This window comes from Felis catus, chromosome C2 (genome assembly GCF_018350175.1).
Source record: "Felis catus isolate Fca126 chromosome C2, F.catus_Fca126_mat1.0, whole genome shotgun sequence".
NCBI classification, from domain to species: Eukaryota; Metazoa; Chordata; class Mammalia; order Carnivora; family Felidae; genus Felis; species Felis catus.
The window spans coordinates 95,963,733-95,985,197 of record NC_058376.1 but is presented as its reverse complement, the minus strand read 5'-3'; the positions used below and the strand labels follow the sequence as shown (position 1 = coordinate 95,985,197).

The following is a 21,465-nucleotide window of genomic DNA, read 5'->3' as shown; positions in this document are numbered from 1 at the left end:
ATAAGTGTTCGGCTGTCTAGGCTGGGAGGGGGCAGGAAAACTGGCAGCCACCAGCACTTCCCTTCCTGGAGAAAGCTACTAGATTTCCTGTAGATTCCTGCCCCTCCTGTATACATCCTCAAATGAGGCAACAAATCTCCCTCACATACACCCCAGGCACTTTTCAAACTGCTTTTTAGTTATTTAGTGTATTGGTTTTTAGAGGGTGGAGCCTTGGTTTCCTATAGCCCTCCAGCTCTCCTGGAGTTAAGCCCCACTGATGTTCAAAACCAGACAGTATGGAGACTGGACTTCCCAGTGCAAGTCCCCAGGGCCATTGGTATCCAGCGTGGGGTCGCTTCTCCTTGCCTGTGATGTCCTTCCCCTTTGTGGCTAGTCACTCCAGGGGTTTAGCTGTGGAAGATCTGTTCTGCCAGGCTTCAGGTTGTTTGCAGAGTGGAGCAGTTGCCTTGATATGTCCGTGGGATGAGGTGAATTCAGGGTTCTCCTGCTCTACCATCTTTGCTCTCCTGTAAAATTTCTTCTAAAAAATTATATTACTCAGTTTTTCCACAATGGACAGTTAAAGTTTAATATATCTTTTACACATTTCAAGAAGTAGCTTGTGCTAATTTATGAACGAAAACTGTAGTAGGCCATAAAATGTTAACATAAGGCAAATAAGTGAAAATTATTTTAGAGCTTGTTTTTCATAGATCTGGACCTACTGGTACAAGAATAGAACCTGCATTAGATGACTGACTGCAAGCTTCTCCATAAGTTGGCCTCCAGTAATAATGCTTTTTAAGGCCATTGGAGACTTCTGCAAGATACACATGTCCATCCACCACAAATGGCTCCACATCTGTATTGTCTGGTTTTAGACGGCCTGTTTGAATTAAGTCTGAATATGCCTGTGATTTTTAAAAAAAGAACAAACTATCATTAATAAAATAGGTTGTTCATTTATCGTAATTAAATTTCTATATTCAAATTAGCTGAACTGATTTTCAGTTTAAAATATTTTGAGTAAATTACTGAATTTTATTATTTTCCACATATAGATTTTTGTTCACTTAATTTCAATATGAAATTAGAATCTTGCAAAATTTATTTCTAAGCTTTAAGGTATTTTTTGTCATTTTATGACTTCCAGAATTAACAATTCTCAACTGTTACTGATTTTGTGGGCCAAAAGGTCCCATGGTCAAAATTCCTACAGGGGATCATAAATGAGGGACATAAGGAGTTGTATATGCCCTTGAAAATTTGATGGCCAGGGACCCATTTCTCAGAAAAATAATCAGATTTTGGCATCCAACTCTCTGGAGTTCATAAACTCCCTGAAGCTCACTTATAGTCTGAGGCTAAGAGACCATTTCCATATTATTAGATGGTGGCCTGGCTGGTAGCCCCATTCTTTTTTCATTGTAGAATTTTCTTTGTTTATCTCACGGATCATTGGTACGTACGTAAGATCACACAAACATGTTAAGCTGGCTTGTCAGTAAGATTGTATACAGAGATAGGCAGAAATGTGGACAGTAAAAGAAAACTTCAGTTGCTTTCTGCTTTATTCCAAGCTCACCTTAGTTTCTAGTGTGTAGAATATATTTTTCTAAATTCTAGTGTGTAGAATATATTTTTCTAAAATCAAGATTTAAATAGTATGTTTTATTACTCGTTTTGGTGGTAGTTTTGGATAGCCTTTTTGCAAATTGAGATTTTTAGCATCTTCTTTCCAAATCAAAACTATTTGTTACTATGCTTTTTGTTTTGAAAGTAGTATCAAGGGCTGTATTTGCATAAGCAACTGTAGGTCTCCAAAACCATGTCTTGCTTTAATTATTGGGCAGCAGATTAGAGACTGCTGCATCAAATTTAGAATAAATCAACAATTGTGATTTTTTTTTTTTAATTTTTTTTTTCAACGTTTTTATTTTTGGGACAGAGAGAGACAGAGCATGAACGGGGGAGGGGCAGAGAGAGAGGGAGACACAGAATCGGAAACAGGCTCCAGGCTCCGAGCCATCAGCCCAGAGCCTGACGCGGGGCTCGACCTCACGGACCGCGAGATCGTGACCTGGCTGAAGTCGGACGCTTAACTGACTGCGCCACCCAGGCGCCCCAACAATTGTGATTTTTAAAATGTTTTAACTTTGGAGGAGTTGGGACTGTGTCATTCATTGATCTTTATATTAATATGTAGTATTTGAGATATTTTGCTATTTCAACCACAGAACTTTGCAGTCATTTTTAGGGTTTATTTTTAAATGTATCAGAACTGCAGTGTCTTACTATATTTTGTAATCATTCTTTTAATATTTATTTTTGAGAGAGAGAGAGACCAAGCAAGTGAGCAGGGGAAGGAGAGAGGGAGAGAGGGAGAGAGAATCCCAAGCAGGCTACACTCTGGCAGTGCAGAGCCTGACACAGGGCTCCAACTCAACAAACTGAGATCATGACCTGAGCTGAAATCAAGAGTCAGACGCTTAACCCACTGAGCCACCCAGGTGCCCCAATATGTTACAATCATTTCTAAGGCTACCTGTAAATGTCTGATGTTATAGAGAAGACCCCAGAAAAAGCCTTCAGTGAAGAAGAAAGAAAACAAAACAAAACATACCACACATGTAGCTTCATCAAATTTGTTTCCCCAAATGTAGACATTAGAGAGTATGGGGTTTGTTTTCATGGACTGTGAAAGTGCAACAAGTCCTTCTCCCTTTATGTTGTTGTTGACTACTGACAACCTAGGGAGAAACAAGAAGTAATAACCCTGGAAACCAGTAAATACTTTCACAAAGAAGATGCATAAGTTAGCCAACATTTATTACATTTCTTTCTAAGTTTGTTATTTTAAGAGAGGGGGAGATAGAGGACCCGAAGTAGGCTCTGCACTTACAGCAGAGAGCTCGATGCAGGGCTCAAACTCACGAAGCCTGACATCATGACCTGAGCTGAAGTTGGTCACTTACCCCACTGAGCCACCCAGGCACCCTTGTTGAATTTTATGCTGTAAAATCTTGGCATTACTCTTCAGCATCTGATGTAATCCTAAAATCCAAGAAACTTAGTTCTCTAATTGGATGCTTCATGTACCTAGTAGAGCTACCTACATTTTAGAATCAATAGGCCGTTTTATATCATTCAGTAAATGTTTGGGGTGGATTACAAATACGCCCTTCAGGATTAAGTCATCCAAGTAGTATTTTTTTTATTTTTTAAGTCTTGGTCATATTGAATGATTGTGATTTTTCTATAGAATTCAGGGTAAATACTATAGGCAGTAAGAATTCTCTCAGTCTTGAATCGATCATAATTAGAATCAATATAATTTTTAATAGACATTACTTTTGGGGATGCCTGGGTGGCTCTCAGTCAGTTAAGTGGCCGACTTCGGCTCAGATCATGATCTCGTGGTTCGTGAGTTCGAGCCCCATGTCAGACTCTGTGCTAACAGCTCAGAGCCTGGAGCCTGCTTCAGATTTGTGTCTCCCTCTCCCTCTGCCCCCTCCCCTGCTCACACTCTGTGTGTCTCTCTCTCCCTCGCTCAAAAATAAACATTAAAAAAAAAAGACATTACTTTTGAAAAAGAAATTGAAATGTTTAATATGTCAGTTTAGAAAGTATTTTTATATTTCATCATGCATCTTGAGTTAAAGGGCTTGAGGTTAGTGTTTTAAAGGTTTAAATTTTTGTTATTTTGATTAAATATATAGCGATACTAACGCTTTAAGACTCCTGTTGTGTGAAGCAAGAGTTTCACTGAGATACTTTGCTCCTACATCTTCTATTCTGTTAAAAGAAAGATCTATTACTTCCAGAGTAGTATTGCTTTTCAGTACGTCAGCCAAACACACCATTCCATCACGAGTTATTTTATTGCTGGGAAAGGAAAAATACATGTTACATTTGAAAATATGAAGTATTCTTCTTTTATTCATAGAGATTAACAGGCCTCGGAATTGTTATATAGAACAGTACTTTCTCGTTCACTAAAAGATTTTAATCACTCAATTTCCCAAAAAGTTAATGAAAATTTGCTATAAGATGTTACTTTCATTCTGGATTACTCGTGATTAAATTGCTCATTCACGTTGTAGGAGATACAATATCAGTATAAGCTAAATACTAAGACTTAGGATAAAAAGTTGACAACAATGGTTGCATTTTCTGATCTTTGGAATTAGTATCTAACGGCGTATCCTATGTACTGTAAATGTTTACATAGATTATTCCCAGGACTTCTGGATTAATGTATTATCACTTACCAGCTCACATCAAGGTAGCGTAGGCTTCTATTCAGATACAGTGCATCGCATAATTGTTTTATTCCACAGTTTTTCATATTATGCTTACACACGTGTAGTGCAACAAGGCAGTGATTTTCTTTCAACATGTGGCCTAGATGAACTGTGGACTCTTCCTAAAAGTAGGTAAAATCATTTTCTAAAATACAATTTTGAAGCTGTACCTGTTTATTCCAAACATATGCTAAGTTATTTAAATTAGCTTTTAAAAAAATATCAAGGCTATTAGTCTGTAATTTTCATTTGTTTTGGCTTGGCTTTTAAGAAAAATCATTTTTGCCACAAATGATACCTTATTTTAAAAATAGACAGTAGGCACTTGCAAGGTACAGTGACTAAGTGATGTAAAGTAAAAGAGGCTGGTTTTAAAAAGGCATAATCCTAAACAATCATTCCAGGTGGAAAAAAAAAAAAACAAACCTGGTCCCATGATATATTGAGCATATTAAGCCCCCTTATTGTTGTCCTCTCGGTCTCTAAATTTTTCTTACACCCTCCATATGTTCCTGAACTTTTCTCTTGATTCCTACTCTTCAAAGTCTTTAGACAAAATACACATTTCCCAATGTTGATTCTATTTAAAAACACTCATTAATCCTGTGATATCTAGTTCTTCCCTTTTATAATCATCCCAAATTTCTAAATATGTTTTACTCTTCTAGTCACTGGAAGACTTAATTTTTAATTCCAAAATCTAGCTGCTTCCAGGCAAAAGGTATATAGCCTCAATGAGGATTTGAATACCAAGCACTTTAAATTTTTAAGAGTCAGAGTCTTGAAATGAATGGGTCAGAGTATTTTATGGTAAGAAGTCCTCTTGCTTGATTGCTGTATTTATAAGTTTTACAGTCATTGGAAATGCTGAATACAAACATGGATAACTATGCTCAAATTACGTACTTCTACATAATACTCTGAGAAAAACCTACTTTGAGAAAAACTTTAAAATTTACACGAGACCACGTGGCAATAGCAGATAGTACATGAGTTTTATAATAAAAGTATACGAGCTTTATAATAAAACTGTCCAGGGGTGCCTGGGTGGCTCAGTCGATAAAGTGTCTGACTCTTGATTTTGGCTCAGGTCACGATCTCACAGTTCATGAGTTCAAGCCCCACAATGGGCTCTCTGCATACAGTGCAGAGCCCGCTTGGGATCTCTCTCTCTCCCCTCTCTCTGCCCCTTCCCTGTTTGCGTGCGCTCTCTTGCTCTCAAAATACCCTTAAAACTGTCCAGATACTTGCATTATACTAGCTGTATGACTTTGAGCAAATTATTTCATCTAGCTGAGTCTCAAGTTTCCTTTCCTGTAAAACAGATAAAGTTCTACTTCCCTCACAGAATTAAGTTAGTAAAAAAGTACGTGGCCCCAAATAAGTGTTCTATAGAACACTGCAAAGCATTTATTATTATTCAGTGTTCTGTAATCCTGTATCTTAAATTATTGCTGACACTGAAATAGATACACCCAAAGGAAGCTATAGTTTAGGATCTTAACAAATGCAAACTGATCACTTACGAGGCCAAATATTGCTCTGCATGGTGCCTGAAACAGAGGACATGATACATATTTGTGTTTTATGCTTTGCATTTTTTTTTAGGTCAAGAAATTCGGTCGCGTGACCACCCTTATTAAGGGACGGAACTAGAATCAGAAATAGTAAAGAGTTTTTAGGTCAATTCACTGAGTTTGACAATTTGCCTAAGATGATGCCTGGCATCAGTATCTTTCCAAGCTCCCCAGATAAATGGAATTCATTAAATGGAACAGGTTTGCAGGCTTATGTTTGGGAACAGCACAGTATGAGGAAGCACATGAGGATTCTACTCCACAGCCACTGAAGAAACTAGTGCTCACAGGGAGAGAGAGGGTGGTTGGTGGCTGCCTTAGGAATAGAAAGCAGGCTAGAGTTTGGCTAAACTCTCAGCACCAGGCTGAGAGCAAGGGCTTGGACCTGAAAAAGGCCTTTGGGCTTTTCATAATTCTCAGATGTGGGAATGACGACAACACTCGACACACAAGAGGAATCGTGCTTCTGATGTGATTTCATATAGTTTAACACACTTATTTCTTTGAGGATTTAATCCAGAAAATTTTGATTTAGCCTTCATAGGTCACATCCTCAATCTGAGAACCTTCTCTGCCACTTCTAAAAGAATGTTAAAGGAATAAGGAGAAGCCTTGACAGCAGGTACCATGTTTTCCCTCATCTTGTCTCCAGTAGGTAGCTTACCTATAGGATCAAGTCCAGACTTCCCAGGCTGCTATTCACTCACATTCTGCCATTACTCATAATTTCAAAAGTGGTTTAGTGATACCAATATAACAGACAACAAAACAATTTACACTGAGCTTTTATAATCCAGCCTTTAAAACTTGAATCATTTGGGGGCACCTGGGTGGCTCAGTAGGTTAAGCATCCGACTTCAGCTTAGGTCATGATCTCACGGTTTGTGGGTGAGATCACACATGAGGCTCTGTGCTGACAGCTCAGAGCCTGGAACCTGCTTTGGATTGTGTGTCTTCCTCTCTCCCTGCCTCTTTCGCTGCCCCTCTTCCACTTGTTCTCTCTCTCTCTCTCTCTCTCTCTCTCTCTCTCTCAAAAATAAACATTAAAAATTAAAAAAAAAATAAAACTTTAATCATTTGTTCTTGTCTGAACTACTTTGCCTCTCTACAGGTTTACTCACTGTTAATCTGAGTTTACAAGAAAAAAAAAAAACATGTTTACTGCTTAAATAAGCAACATCTAAAATCATGACTCAATTTTTCTTCAAGTAAGCTTTTGTTTGTAAATGCAGTTAATTCTAAAAATATAATGCATTCATGAACCTTGACATAACCTTCAATAAATAGTACCTTCGTTTTATTCACATATAATAATATTAGCTGTCATCACTTTGAATACATACCTGTTCACCATACAGTATAGGTCGGTTTAGGTTTATTCCCTTAATTGTTTGGTTTTGAGTTAGGACTGTAGCAAATGCTATCACACTTTGCATTCCCTAAAAACAATAAATTCATTAAGGAAACTGACAACATATTTAACGTCCCTATTTCAAAATCAGTAATCTGGATTCAGTTAAATAAATTGTATTTTGAATTGTAAACCTTGCGTGGTCAAATTCAGAAATGAATGATCACTGTGTTCTTTTCTCCCTGGCCTAAAATCTGTAACATGATGGGGAGTTCTGAAAGTTTCACAGTCCATTTCCTAGGATGTTTACCTCCAGGTTTGCTAAGTCCTCAAGGTACTGTGTGTTGCAGACAGACCTCAGATACATAGATACACACGTGGGTCCCAGCTAGCACTCTGCACTACTGAGAACACTGCAAGTGTTATGCATACTTGAACCCTCTGTGTGAGTTGTGGCAAAGATTTACTAATCCATTTTTCACAGCTTCCACAGGCCTCCCTCTTTACCTTATTGAAAGGGCCTAATTCTTCCCCATTTCTGTGATGGACACCACCGACCACACCCAGGTGTTACACCAGAAAACCTGGGCTTCCTTGCACTCCGCCACTCCACTCACCCTCCCATCCAATTAATCAGTAAGTCTTAAGAGATTCTGTCTCCAAAAGATGTCTCAAATGAGCCCATCTGGGTGCCACACCACCCCAACCCCAGTCCTTATCGTCACCTGGACTACTGTAGTAACTTCCTAAATGGTCTGTGAGCTTCCTCTGTCACTCTCTAATTCCCCAACAGAGAAACCAGAGATCTTTTTAAAGGACCAATCAGATAACATCACTTCTCAAAGCCTTTCCATGACACATATTTGTAACAATCCCCTCTTCCCCTGATGTATGACCCGCAACCCATACAACATTGCTGGATCTGGCCTCTGCAAACCTCTGCCTTCATTTTGAGATACTCTTAACTCCCTCATCCACTCTGGCTTTTGAGTTCTTAAAACCTGCGAAGTCAGTATTTCATTACTCATGTACCTCTCATGATTTTTGCTATATTTGGGTGTCAGTTTTATTATTTACTTAATAGTTTTCCATTAAATCAATTCACTTTTTCCATCTTATTTTAAAACTGTCACTACTATAAATGGAAAACCTTAAAATAAGTAAATTCCTCAAAATAAGCATTTGTAAAAATAAATACATTAGTATTAAAATCGCCTCAGTCTGTACTAGTAATGCCACCCATACAACACTTGGGGCAGCACTATCTTAGAGTCTGTATGTGTTGGACCCCTGACTTGAATGTTCTGCCATGGATGCTTTCCAAGGCAGTTTTTCCTCATCCTTCATGACCAAGTGTTACCTCCTCAGATATTAGAAACTACCCTATCCTGAAGATTACCTCCTACTTGGCAATCTTTGTAGCACTTTTCTCTTTATTGATGTTTTCCCAACTGGAATATAAGCTTTCTAATGAAGTAGCATTTTTTTTTTTAATAAGAAACAATAACAACAGAAAACACCACCATCTTTTTTCTCAAAAGATCCCATATAGGTTAAGAAGGGTTATAGATGGAAGCTTAGGAAGAATTTTATTCTAAGTATTCCTCTATAATAAATACAATCTGATTTTATTAATAGCACTATTATGCCTAATAGTATATAAAAAAAAAAAAAAAAACCTTTTTCTCTGATATTAGGGGAAAGCTTAATCATTCCTAAGATGGTCATTTAGCTGGTCTCTTTAACAATTACTTATCCTGGTTTCCAGGGAGAATGACGCAGTACCTAGGCAATATTTCTTATAACCATTTTACTCACCAGATCACAGTCACCCAGATCTAATTTTTCTAGGGATGAATTAATTTGCAGCATCGCAGCAAAAAACATTCCACCTTTATTTTCAATCTTGTTTCCAGTCATTCTTAGGTATTTCAGAGTTGTATTCTTCTGAAAAGGAAAAGAACCAAAACTTCGTTAAATTTTAGTCCACAGAATTCTTGTTTGATTACGTGAGTTAGACTATATTACTATTTGTAGACTCCTCAGTTTTTCATGAAGACAGAAGAGGATACACTCCTTAAGGGTACCATTCAGCTACTCATAGCATAAAAATCTAGCTTAATTTTTTAGTGGAGAGAATGCCCCGGAAACAGATGCCCAAAAATGCCCAGTAAATGAAGCAGATTTTAATAAATTTTCCTTTCACTGGGAAATCTATAAGTTTGTTTTCTAACAAAATTATGCCACTTTTTTTTTTTTTGAGGTGAAATTCACATAACCCAAAGTTAACCATTTTAAAGTGTACAATTCACTGGCTTTTAATAGATTCACAGTGTTATACGGCCATCACATAGCTAGTTCCAAAGTATTTTTATTACCTCCTCAAAAGGAGACACTATACCCATTAAGTACTCATTCCATATTCTCCCTGTATCACTTCTAAAGGAATATAATTTCTCAAACATTTGCAAAGTTTAACTCCTCTCATTCCACTCTTTTGATAATTCTTTCACAAAACTACAGACATTTCAATATGCTGATGAGTAAATATCAGAAGACATGCAAGTGCAAATAGTTATCTTTAAAGTTAATCCAAACCCCTTAAGGGCAGGAAGAAGGCAAGGAGGTCTACTGTTAACACTTCTATTTAATATTGTACTGGAGATTCTAGACCAAGCAATTAGGCAAGGAAAAGAAACAAAAAAGGCATCCAGATTGGAAAAGAAGTAAAACCATCTCTGCATATAATGTGATCTTATTTATGGAAAATCCAAAGGAATCCACCAAAAAAGCTGTTAGAACTAGTGAGTTCAGTGAGACTGCAGGGCAAAAGACCAAGTGTGTGTGTGTGTGTGTGTGTGTATTTTTTTAATCGTATTTCTACACACTAGCAATGAACAAACCAAAACTGAAATTAAGGTTATCCCATTTACAATAGCATCAAAAAGAATAAAACATTAGGAATAAATTTAGCAAAAGCAAGACTTGTACGTTAAAAACAAAGCACTGTTGAAGGAAATGAAAAACCTAAGTAAATGGAAACCCTTCCCATGTTCGTGGATCAGAAGACTTAATACTGTTAAGATGGCAATACTCCCCAAACTGATCTAAAGACTGAAAGCAATTCCTCTCAAAAATCCTTGTTTTTCTTGCAGAACTTGATAAACTGATCTTAAATTTCATACGGAAATGCAAGGGACCAGCACATCTTGAAACAGAAAGGACCTATGCTTCTTGACTTCAGAACTGGCTACAAACTACAGTAATCAAGATAGTGTGGGACTGGCATAAGGATCAAAATACAGGTTAATAGAATGAAGAATAGAGAAATAAGCCATTTATAATCGATCGAGAAAATTAATGGGGAAGAACAGTCTTAAATAGTATTGGGACAACTGGATATCCACATGCAGAAGAATGAGGTTAGACTCCCACCTCACATCATATACAAAAATTGACTCAAGATGGATCAAATAACTAAATGAAAGAGCTAAAACAAAACTGTTAGAATACGCAAGTGTAAATCTTCATGACTTCGAGTTAAGCAAAGCCTTCTTAGATATAACAACAAAAGCACAAACAACAAAAGAAAAAATAAATCGAACTTTATCAAAATTAAATAATTTTGTGCTTCAAAGGACAGACACCATTAAGGAAGTGAAAAGGCAACCTAAACTACAGAATGAGAGAAAACATTTGCAACTCATGTATCTGATAAGGGACTTACATCCAGAACATGTAAAGAACTCTCACAGTTTATAATTTTTTTTTTTTAACGTTTCAGACAGAGAGAGACAGAGCATGAACGGGGGAGGGGCAGAGAGAGAGGGAGACACAGAATCGGAAGCAGGCTCCAGGCTCTGAGCCATCAGCCCAGAGCCCGACGCGGGGCTCGAACTCACGGACCGCGAGATCGTGACCTGAGCTGAAGTCGGATGCTCAACCGACTGAGCCAACCAGGCGCCCCAGAACTCTCACAGTTTAAAAAGACAACTAAAAACCATTTAAAAATGGGCACCGAATAGACGTTTCTCCAAAGAATGGCACATGCAAAGATGCTCAACATCATTATTCATGAGGGAAATGCGAATCAAAACCACAAAACCTCTTCATATCCACCAGGATGGCTAAAATCAAGACAGTAACAAGTGCTGGTGAGGATGTAGAGAAATTAAAACACTCCACATTGCTGGTGGAATCATAAAAAGGGACAGCCACTTTGGAAAACAGTTTGGCAGTTTCTCAAGATGTTGAACACCATTACCAAATGATCTAGCAGTTTCACTCCTAGGTATATACCCAAGGAAATGGAAAACCTATGCACACAAAAATGTGCAAATATTCTCATTATTATATATAATTCACATTATTATAGACAAAAAGTGGAAACCCAAATGTCCTTTAACTGATAGATGAACAAAATAGGATATATCCAAATCATGGAATATTATTGGGCAATAAGAAGGAATGAAGTATGTTACAATATGGATGAACACTCACTGGGGAGTGAAAGAAGCATACAGAAGGGTTGCTAATGGCTTTGCGGCATCTTTGGGGGATGAAAAGTTCTAAAAATAGGCAGTGATAGTTGCACAATTCTGAATACACAAAGACCCACAGAGCTGAACACCTTAAAGGTAAATTTTTATGGAAAAAAATTTTTATGTATGTGAATTATACCTCAATAGAGCTGTTTATTTTTCGGGGTACCTGGGTGGCTCAGTGAGTTAAGTGTCTGATTCTTGGTTTTGGCTCAGGTCATGATCTCACGGTTCATGGGTTTGATCCCCACATCGGGCTCTATGCTGGCAATGTGGAGCCTGCTTGGGATTCTCTCTCTTTCCCTTCTTCTTTGTCCCTCCCCTGCTCACTCACTCTCTCAAAATACATAAATAATCATTTTTTTTAACTGAGTTCAAAAGTGCTTGTAATATTACATTTTAATACATCGAAGTGCAATAAAAGTACATATTTGCATAATGTAAGTTCACAGTGATATTTTATTACGTTGATTACAAGCTATCAGAAGTTAAAATTCCCAAAGAAAATGTTGGTTTAAGGTATTTAAATGCTTACATGTAGTGCTTTAGCAATCAATTCTCCACCTTCGGGCCCAATATCATTAAACATAAGATTTAAATAAATGAGTTTATGTTGTTTCTATAATAAGGAGAGAAAAGAAACTATTATTAGGAATGCAATTATTAGGAAACAAATCAATCTAGGAGCTGCTTTATTTAAATAAAAGTATTCACCTCCAAAGAAAATCTTTGCAACATAGAAAATCTGTAAGTCCAGCAAAAGAAACTACCATTAAGGGCCAGGGGAGGGGGTAGAGATTACCATTCTCATTTAAACATAACTGCAATGTAAATGAAAGAAAACGACCACATTCTTTTTTGATCAGTGATTCAAAGTATGAATGTGCTTGCAAAGTATGAGTGTACAAGTTTGCAAAAGAGGACTCAGGAGCTCTAGGTACCAGTAGTCTACTGATAAATACACAGGTGGGTTTTCAGTGTATTTCAAGTGTTATAAATATAGTGCAAGGTCAGGACCTGGACATTTTGCAAAACTATCACTTTGTGGGTGTGCCATGAGGCTAGGTGGTTTCACTGTAAACAACATTTTGATGACTTTTGCAGCATTTTTGTAATTGTTGAGAATAAATTATTTAGTTTATATTCTTTTTTAATCTTCACTCTGTCCTTACGTTGTATGCTATCTCATGGATAGGAGAATTTTAAAATCACTTTTAAGCTCATTGGAAACATGTTTAGCAGTTGAGATTGGGACAAGTAAGAACTTAAAAAAAGCAAATTCAAGAGAGGTAGTAAGTGATATATGCTGCCTTAAACATTTTAACTGAAAAAACAGACACATACACATATTTGCCTATCGTCTTGAGGTTGGAACAAGGGCCTTTTCTTAAAGTACACCTATCTGATTGGTGGACCACACGTTTTTTGTTTTGTTTTGTTTTGTTGACCACACTGTATTTCTTAAATAAAATGCAACCATAATGCAGCACTTCAGCCTGGGCAGTTCCAAAGTGAAGTCTGTAATAAAGGGTTAACTTAGCAGGCTTAGGGTACTCAAACTCTGCACATTCCAAAGAAAGGACTGGTTCTTAACTGACTCCTGGGAGAAAACAAAAAGAACTGAGAACATGTTGCAGTAAAATACCTGAAGCAGTCTTGCAGCATAGTATGCACCAACATCACTCATGAGGTTATATCTAACATCCAAACCTGGAGAACACGGATGAATAGAGGCAGATATTCCTTATAATGAATAATTAAAATCAGGAAAATGAAAGCAAGAGGCAACGATTCTTAAGGAAGCATATACCATTAATATATGGATTCTTCTTTAAAATTCTGGAAAGGATCCAAAAATCTTCACCTGTTATTCTTTCTACTGGCATTAAGCGACTGTTACCAGGAATGTTTAATGTGATTCCTTCCAATCTGTTAAAATACAAAAAAGAAACCCAGTAAAGAAATAAAAGCACTTTTTCCCTCGTGTGTAAATAGTAACGTCATGAATAGCATTTACTGAAACCGAGTATGTGTCACAATATAGATTTACAGCAAGTAACTTAAGAGGGCTGAATATTCTACAGATTTTACAGACACTTTTATATTATAGAATTTTTCTCACACACACACAAAACAATGTATCTCCACTTGACAGATAATGACATCAAAGACTTCAACGATTTTCATAAATAAATCCAGCCCACAGGAGTTCAGCACAAATCTGGAGCCGAGAGCCACTGGTCTCGTGTTCGTCCCCATATACTCCACTACCTCTGGGACTAACGCTGTCCATCATTTACCTCTCTAAATCAAAAAGTACGTCCATTTTAAAAAGGATTTGCAAGTGGCTTTAAACAAATCACTCAGTATTCCAGGATTTTCACACAGATGATTATCAGTGAATATTACTTATGTAATCAAGTATTTGCCTTCCTTACCCCTTTTCAATTTCTTCATCCACTTCCTGGAGTAGATGCCATACAAAGGAATTAATTTTCCTGGACTTTTCCATACATAGATTATAATAGTCTTCCTGGAGACTGGCAATAATTTCTGGAACTTTTGAAAAAGTAGTGCATTACTCTTCACAATGTGAATTATACCGGGACCTTTCCCTTTCCCTCTACACCTTCCCCCTGCCCCCCGCAAAAAAAAAAAAAAAAAAAAAAAAAAAATTACACTTCTTCCAAAGATACGAATGTGTATGTGAATAGAGTCAGGGGTAAGGAAGAAAAGGAGATGGGGTTAAGAGCAAGAGGGGGAAAACAGAAGGAATCGAGGCGAATGAAAATGCCGTTCGAACAAGAGCCATAGAAGCCCCCACTGAGGGTAGGCAGACACTAACTGGGAAGCGACACAAAGGGAGAACTACAGGCCTGGTAGCTGAGGAACAGGATATTCATAAAAATTAAATATTTTGTCCAAAACCATACAGCTAATGAGGGCAGAGTATAAAAACTGACTCCAAAGCCTCTTTCCACTCTGCCACCTTAGGTTAGGATGACTCACACTTTCTTATCATGACTTCAGATAAAGACAATTCTATCTAAACTTTAAAAAGATCTGAAAAATCACCACGTCCCATAGGCTTCTTGGATACCCTCTCTACCATGCAGGTTGATGCATCTTTGAATATAGCTGTCAGTTCCTCCTTACACTAAGTGGAGGCCTGGCTCATAGCAGCTCTTCACCTACCCTAGCCTTCCATGTCCTCTATTTTTTTTTTTTTTAAGTTTATTTTGAGAGAGAAGGAACCAGTGGGGAGGGGCAGAAGCGTGGGGACAGAGGATCCAAAGCAGGCTCTGTGCTGACACCAGCGAGCCTGATGTGGGACTCGAACCCACAAACTGTGGGATCATGACCTGAGCCCAATTTGGACACTTGAGCCACCCAGACACCCCCTTTTCCTCTTTCTAAAGATTGATTTTGCTCTGTTCAGCCCTTAACAAAGAAGACTGAAACAAAGCAGGAGTTGAACTCTCTCCTTTGTTACACCTGCTGCTTTCTTTAAAGGTCTTAGTTTTTCATATTAACTTAAAAGGATCTTTTGCCAGACCCACGCCTTCCAGGGTGGAAACTATGCTGTCACTCTCCTTAGAAGCACATGCCACTATCTTTGTTTTCTGTCCTATCTTTTGTGTAAGTCTCTTGAAAAAAAAAAAAATCTGTGCTCAGAGATCTCACAACTCAACCAACTTAGTGTCTTCAGAGCCAGCCTCTTTGAGTCTCTGCATCTCAACAGATGTTCTTTGCTGAGATTTTTGCTGAGTAGATTTCTACATTACATGAACCCAAGAGTTTACTAAACAAATTGGCAAAACAAGATTTAAGATGAGGAACGTTGTATTAAAAAGGAAAGCAGTAAACTTTTCTTAACAGTTTTTAAGAATAAGCTTTAAAGCGTCACTTGGGTGGCCCAGTCGGTTGAGCGTCCGACTTCGGCTCAGGTCACGATCTCATGGTCTGTGAGTTCGAGCCCTGTGTCAGGCTCTGTGCTGACAGCTCAGAGCCTGGAGCCTGCTTCAGATTCTGTGCCCTCTCTCTCTCTGCTCCTCCCACGTTCATGCTCTGTCTCGGTCTCAAAAATAAATAAAAACATTAAAAAAAAAAAAGAATAAGCTTTAAAGGGGCACTTGGGTGGCTCAGTCGGTTGAGCGTGCGACTTCAGCTCGGGTCACGATCTCATGGTTTGTGAGTTCGAGTCCCGCGTTGGGCTCTGTGCTGACAGCTCGGTATTGTCTCCCTCTCTCTCTGCCCCTAACCCACTCACATTCTGTCTCTGTCTTTCCCCAAAATAAATAAACATTAAAAAATTTTTTTAAATAATAAGCTTTAACAAAACTTAACCCACTTATTCCAGACAACTTGGAAATTTCAGTATCAAAAAGAAATAAACATTTATCAGCAATCCCACTGCCAAAGAACCATTATAACTGAGGCCTGTGGGTATTTCCTCCTAAATGTTTTTCTCACATATGTACTTATTAGCATTTTTAAACAAAATTGGAATATTTCAGTACAGTTCCGATCTTTTAACATTATGTTGTGAGTTTTCCCATGTCATTCTGAAGATTTTTTATGTCAACAGAATTTCCTCTCTTGTGTGTGGATGTACCTAAGAAATCCTTCACTTATTTTAGGAAGTTTTCATGTATTTAAACAACATTTTAGCACAATATCTCCCAAATTGTGCTCTTTAGAATACTAACCTATGAAATGATCAAAGATACTCTGGGGCACCTGGGTGGTGCAGTCAGTTGGGCATCTGACTTTGGCTTAGGTCATGATCTCACGGTTCTTGAGTTCAAGCCCCACATCAGGCTCACTGCTGTCAGTGCAGAGCCCGCTTGGATCCTCTGTCCCCCTCTCCCTGTACCCCTACCCTGCACGCTCTCTTTCAAAAATAAACATTTTTAAAAAAAGATGTTCTAAGTAGAATAGATTTTATTGTCAGATAAGCTTGGGAAGCGCTGCAGTAAACAAAGCTAAACAGACCCCCATCTGTATAACACTTCTCTGGACATTAAAAACACTCAACAGCATAAAGAGTCTTTAAATTATTGAGCCTGGAGAGAAGGGAGAATAAAAATACTCCATCTCCCAGACTTATGTGACCAGGGTTCACATGGAATTCAATCTACAAAATGCTACTTTAGCATTCTCGACAGGAAACAAAGCAAACAGATCTCAAACACATTTACTTGTTGGAGCTGGACTCCCACTGGGCTTGTTTCCTCCCTTCTACTACCTTCCTTGTTTTGTTTTTTAAATTTTAACAATTATTTTTGAGAGAGACAAGACGGACAGACAACGCGAACCGAACGGAACGGGGCGGGGGGAGACAGGGAGGGACAGACAGAGAGGGACACACAGAATCTGAAGCAGGCTGAAGACCTGAGCTGAAGTCGGACCCTCGACCAACTGAGCCACCCAGGAGCCCCATCCTTGGTGTTAAAAACAGAAGACTACCGTGAGAATCTCTGAGGCTCAGTGCCTGCCTTCAGCTGGCCACAGCACACCCGGGACATGCAGGAGAAATGCGTCAGACTTAGAAATCCTATTTCTTTGAAAGAAGGAGGGAATCTTAAGCTATACGCTAAATATAGCTAAAGAAAGTTAATACGAAAAATTCTTATTACCCGACTGTGGATTTAAAGTGTTTAAAAGTTTCTGGTATATTTTTCTGTTATGCTCTCATTCATTTAAAATTCACCTAAGTACTGTATGTTGGGATTTTATGGCATCAGTAATTTATTTCCTGTATTCATATTCACGGAAAATAATAAGTCAGTGTTCCAATTGTAAAGCTAAGACTAGGAATACCAGTTACACAAGAAAATGTCCAAGTCTAACCCAAATGTCATTTTTCATCCATGCCAAAGTCTTATATTCCAAATATTTTCTACCTAGGAGCACTTTTTAAAAATTCTATATTAAAAAAAAAAGTGGGCAGGGGCTCAGTTTGGAGGTGGTCCCCTATGCCCTCCTACACTGGCACCACCCAAGTACTGGGGAAATCCAAGGGTTGGGAGTGAGTCAGAGTAAGTGCCTATCCAGGATCAGCTGTGTGACTTTGAACAAGTACAAGTTATTTAAATTCTCCCATCTTAAACTTCCTCTTATGCTAGAGGCAGAGCTAGACGCCCATCTCACAGATGCAGTAAGGAATAAGTAAAGCTTCTAGCACAGTTCCATATCTACAAGCACACAACCCTTTAAAACACGCATCCAGGGGCCCCTGGGTGGTCTGACTTAGCTCAGGTTATGACCTCACTACTCATGAGTTCAAGCCCCACACGACCTCTGTGCTGACAGGTCAGAGCCTGGAGCCTGCTTTAGGATTCTGTCTCCCTCTCTCTCTGCCCCTCACCTGCTCGTTCTCATTCACTCTCTCAAAAATAAACATTTAAAAATATATTTAAAAAGACAAACAAAAACAAGCATCCAAAATGGAAACAGTGAGGAATACCTCGGTGGCTGAGTCAGTTAAGCAACCCATTCTTGATTTCTGCTCAGATCATGAGCTCGTGGTTCTTGGGTTTGAGCCCTGCAATAGGGGTCCTACTGAGCCTGTTTGGGATTCTCTCTCTCTTTCTCTCTCTCCCCCTTTCTCCCTCTCTGCCCCTCCCCTGCTACGTGCTCTCCCTCAAAAATAAATCTAAAAAAAATGGACAGGATGGCAGGAGGAGGGGTGTGCAGACCATACTCGAGACCCTCTTGCCCACCTAGGCCCCGCTTTCTGGAGCTTGCACACAAAAAAGGGCCCAAGAGGAGCACCTACACACCCTTCCCTGAGACAGGAGAGCAAATCAATAGACACACCTCCCCCAGGACAACCTATCAAGTGAAGGGCAGACCCTCGGGGAGGAAGGGGGCGGATCGTGGGGCTCCCCTCCCACCCATATGTGGGGGCCCCCGAAGTTCTGGCCACAGCTGGGGTTCCCAGGGGCACCCTCCTGCCAAGCCGCCTCAGGCCGGGCAGCCTGCTCGGAGGAAAGGGCTGGTGCGAGCAAGCCCGCGGCTGGGGTAGCGCCCCTCGCCCGCTCCACCTGGCCAGGCAGGCGCCGAAGGACACCCTATTTCTTACCGCTCCTGTCGGCCGGGGCCCAGGACGTAGTAGGGATTGTAGTGGGAGCGGGAGGGGGAGACGGGGACTTGGCCCGGGCCGCCACCTTCCCACCGCCCCACATCTCCCTTTCCGCCCCCAGAGCCGCGGTGGAGTTGTCATGACGACCGCGCGCATGCGCCTGCCCAGTCCCGGGCCTCCTGCCAGCTGCACCAAGGCTCGGGTGACCGCCGGACCCTGAACACCACCTCCAGCCCGCTGCGCATCCATTACCCACTTGGGCCCTTGAGGCCTGTCTGGGCAGGCGGTGACCGCCAATGCTATGGAGGCTCGTCGGTCACCCCCGCCTGGCTTCGGGTCACCTTGACCTGGGTTAAAAACACAGACGGAGGGTGCCCCAGTTCCTTTGCAGGGAGAAGTTCTTGAGGTTTAGCGGGCACGGCTGATAGGCTGGGGGCCAGGGCTACAATGACGATTGTGACACAGTCCCCTCCCCAAAGCGTGCACATACCTGCGGGGGGCCAAGTACAGAAGAACGTGGTAGCACCAGGACAGATAAGGTCCGGAGCTAAGGAAGCTGAAAGGGGTATGTAGATCAGTCTTGTGTTGGGGCGGGGGGTATCAGGGAGGGCTTTTTGTCGGAGGTGACTCTCTGACCGGCCCCAGCGAATCCGTCCCAGGTGCTGGAGACACACAGGTACTTGGGGCTGCCTAGATGAGTATGGGGGGGGGGGAGGGGGGGAAAGGCGGGCAGGGCCAGATCCACACGGAGCCCTGCACATCCTCTGAGAAGCACAGCTGATAGGGGGCAAGGTGCTGGGAGCCCACAGATAGGAAACAGCTGGTGGAGGGTGGATTTGACAGGATCTAGGGGAGACTCTGAAGCAGCCTCAGTAGCCCAACAGAGATAGGGCCTCAGACGAGGCTGGACTCAGTGAAAGGAGGAGATGGGGACAAAACCCAGCAAGAGGTACAGGGTAGCATGCTCAGGATTTGGTACTTGGATGGGGGAGAGAGAAAAAGAGGAAGGAGGAAAGGAAAGGTCTTCTGTTTGGGGTTAACCATAGACTGCAGAGGAAGCAGCTGAAGGGCCCTGGAGAGAGAGAGCTCTGGAACCAACCAGAGACTCCGTGCCTGGAGGATAGAAGGAAGACCCTCAAGGTGAAACCAGGACATTTATGAACACTGTTCAAAGGTGAAAAATAAAGTGCCCAAGACCTCTCTCCCGGAAGCTACCCCACTAAGCAATTCCAGAAGAGCACTCCACTGTTAGCAAATTGTGCTAGGAGGCAGGGGTCTCTGTGTAGCCCACAGACTGTGGCCATCACTTGAATTACTTCAGGTTAAACATGATAGAAAATACTGTTTTCATTTACCGCGCCCCCCCCCCCATTCTACCAATAGAGGTAGCTTGAAATACTAAAGCATGAATGTGGGCACAATTCAGCATCTGCAGTCCCTACCCCTCTCAAAGTATTTGAAGTCAAGTAGAGGAAAGTAAGGAGTTGTTAAGGATTAATTGCTGCTCTAGGGGAAGGGAGGGATACACTTTTAAAGGAGGAAGACGTGCCAATCAGACTTTTGTTCTAGAGAGTGACTACTAAACAAGGTCAGAACAAACAGAAAAGAGCTGCTTTTCACCAAACAGCACTTAAAGCACTGTTCTCCGTATGAACCTTAGCAAAACAAAGTATTTGCACAGAACTACAGACTGTGTGTCGAAATGCATATCAAATAGGATGGCCAAAAAAATACCGACCACATGTACAACTCATTTCCGTCAGTACATTTTTCATTAACCCAATGATTTCCAGATGGAGGAGGGATGTAATTTTTAAAGACCTGCCCCTTGAGAATTAGTGGCTGAGGGGCAGGGAGGTAGGGGAAACAGATGTTGCTGAGCTGGCTTCAAGGAAACTTAAGTGGATTCACTGGGTGCTTATGTGTCAGGAGGTCTAACTTGAATCTCGGCTTTCTAGAAGCCAGAACCAAAGAAAATATATGAAAGTATGTAGTCCCCATTTTTTTTAAATTTTTCTTAATGATTGTTTTTTGAGAGAGAGTACAAGTGGGGGAAAGGCAGAGGAGAGGGAGACACAGAATCCGAAGCAGGCTCCAGGCTCTGAGCTGTCAGCACAGAGTCCGACGCAGGGCTTGAACCCATGAACTGCGAGATCATGCCCTGAACCAAACTTGGACACTTAACCGACTAAGCCACCCAGGTGCCCCTGTAAATGGCAGCATTTACTTTCCTCTGGCACCTTATAGTAGGAAGGTTTAGTAGGTGTATCTTTCTATAAGTAACTTAACAGGCACGTCTTTGACTATAGTTTTATAGAAATATTTTTCAAATGATTGTTTAACTGTTTAAAAAGCCAACAGCATGGTGTTTAATTACGATCTAAGGAAGTCCTATCTTGAGGAAACCGATAATAGGGTCTAGGGAAGTTGTTTCCTGCTAACACGGAGAGAGAACTCAAAGGATCTGGGAGAATTAATGTTTCACACACCCATTAGCTCTTCCCCCCCAACTACCAGAAGATTGAACTGAGCTGCTAGCAGGTGTCAGAGCAAATTCCTGGTTGAATTTTCTGACGAGTATCTGAAGTGCCGACTCCTGGTATTGATCGTGCATACATGTTGT

At 40.4% G+C, this 21,465-nt stretch overlaps 2 protein-coding genes across 8 annotated transcripts in view; one reads left to right on the top strand and one right to left on the bottom strand.

The window, feature by feature from the left end:
- Positions 1–544: 544 nt before the first annotated feature.
- LRRC34 (leucine rich repeat containing 34) overlaps positions 545–21,465 on the bottom strand; it is a 22,034-nt gene continuing 1,113 nt past the window's right edge. Inside the window, exons 1-12 of one of the 5 annotated variants that reach the window (XM_045037294.1) lie at positions 18,843–18,963; positions 18,225–18,302; positions 14,194–14,314; positions 13,566–13,684; positions 13,401–13,465; positions 12,291–12,374; positions 9,033–9,161; positions 7,207–7,302; positions 4,254–4,408; positions 3,712–3,867; positions 2,606–2,732; positions 545–893 (exon numbers count right to left, since the gene is read on the bottom strand). In XM_045037294.1, the coding sequence (XP_044893229.1) occupies positions 690–893; positions 2,606–2,732; positions 3,712–3,867; positions 4,254–4,408; positions 7,207–7,302; positions 9,033–9,161; positions 12,291–12,374; positions 13,401–13,465; positions 13,566–13,684; positions 14,194–14,267 (1,209 nt within the window). In that variant the 5' untranslated portion in view covers positions 14,268–14,314; positions 18,225–18,302; positions 18,843–18,963 and the 3' untranslated portion in view covers positions 545–689. Of the gene's footprint in view, positions 894–2,605; positions 2,733–3,711; positions 3,868–4,253; positions 4,409–7,206; positions 7,303–9,032; positions 9,162–12,290; positions 12,375–13,400; positions 13,466–13,565; positions 13,685–14,193; positions 14,315–18,224; positions 18,303–18,842; positions 18,999–21,465 lie in introns of those variants that run through there. The other 4 variants (XM_006936272.5, XM_045037292.1, XM_045037293.1 and 1 more) reach the window with 4 other exon arrangements.
- Positions 19,071–21,465, top strand: part of LRRIQ4 (leucine rich repeats and IQ motif containing 4) — a 20,088-nt gene continuing 17,693 nt past the window's right edge. The window contains exons 1-2 of one of the 3 annotated variants that reach the window (XM_045037289.1): positions 19,071–19,407; positions 19,889–20,016. In XM_045037289.1, the coding sequence (XP_044893224.1) occupies positions 20,000–20,016 (17 nt within the window). In that variant the 5' untranslated portion in view covers positions 19,071–19,407; positions 19,889–19,999. Of the gene's footprint in view, positions 19,519–19,888; positions 20,017–21,465 lie in introns of all 3 variants that reach the window. The other 2 variants (XM_019810453.3, XM_003991957.4) reach the window with 2 other exon arrangements.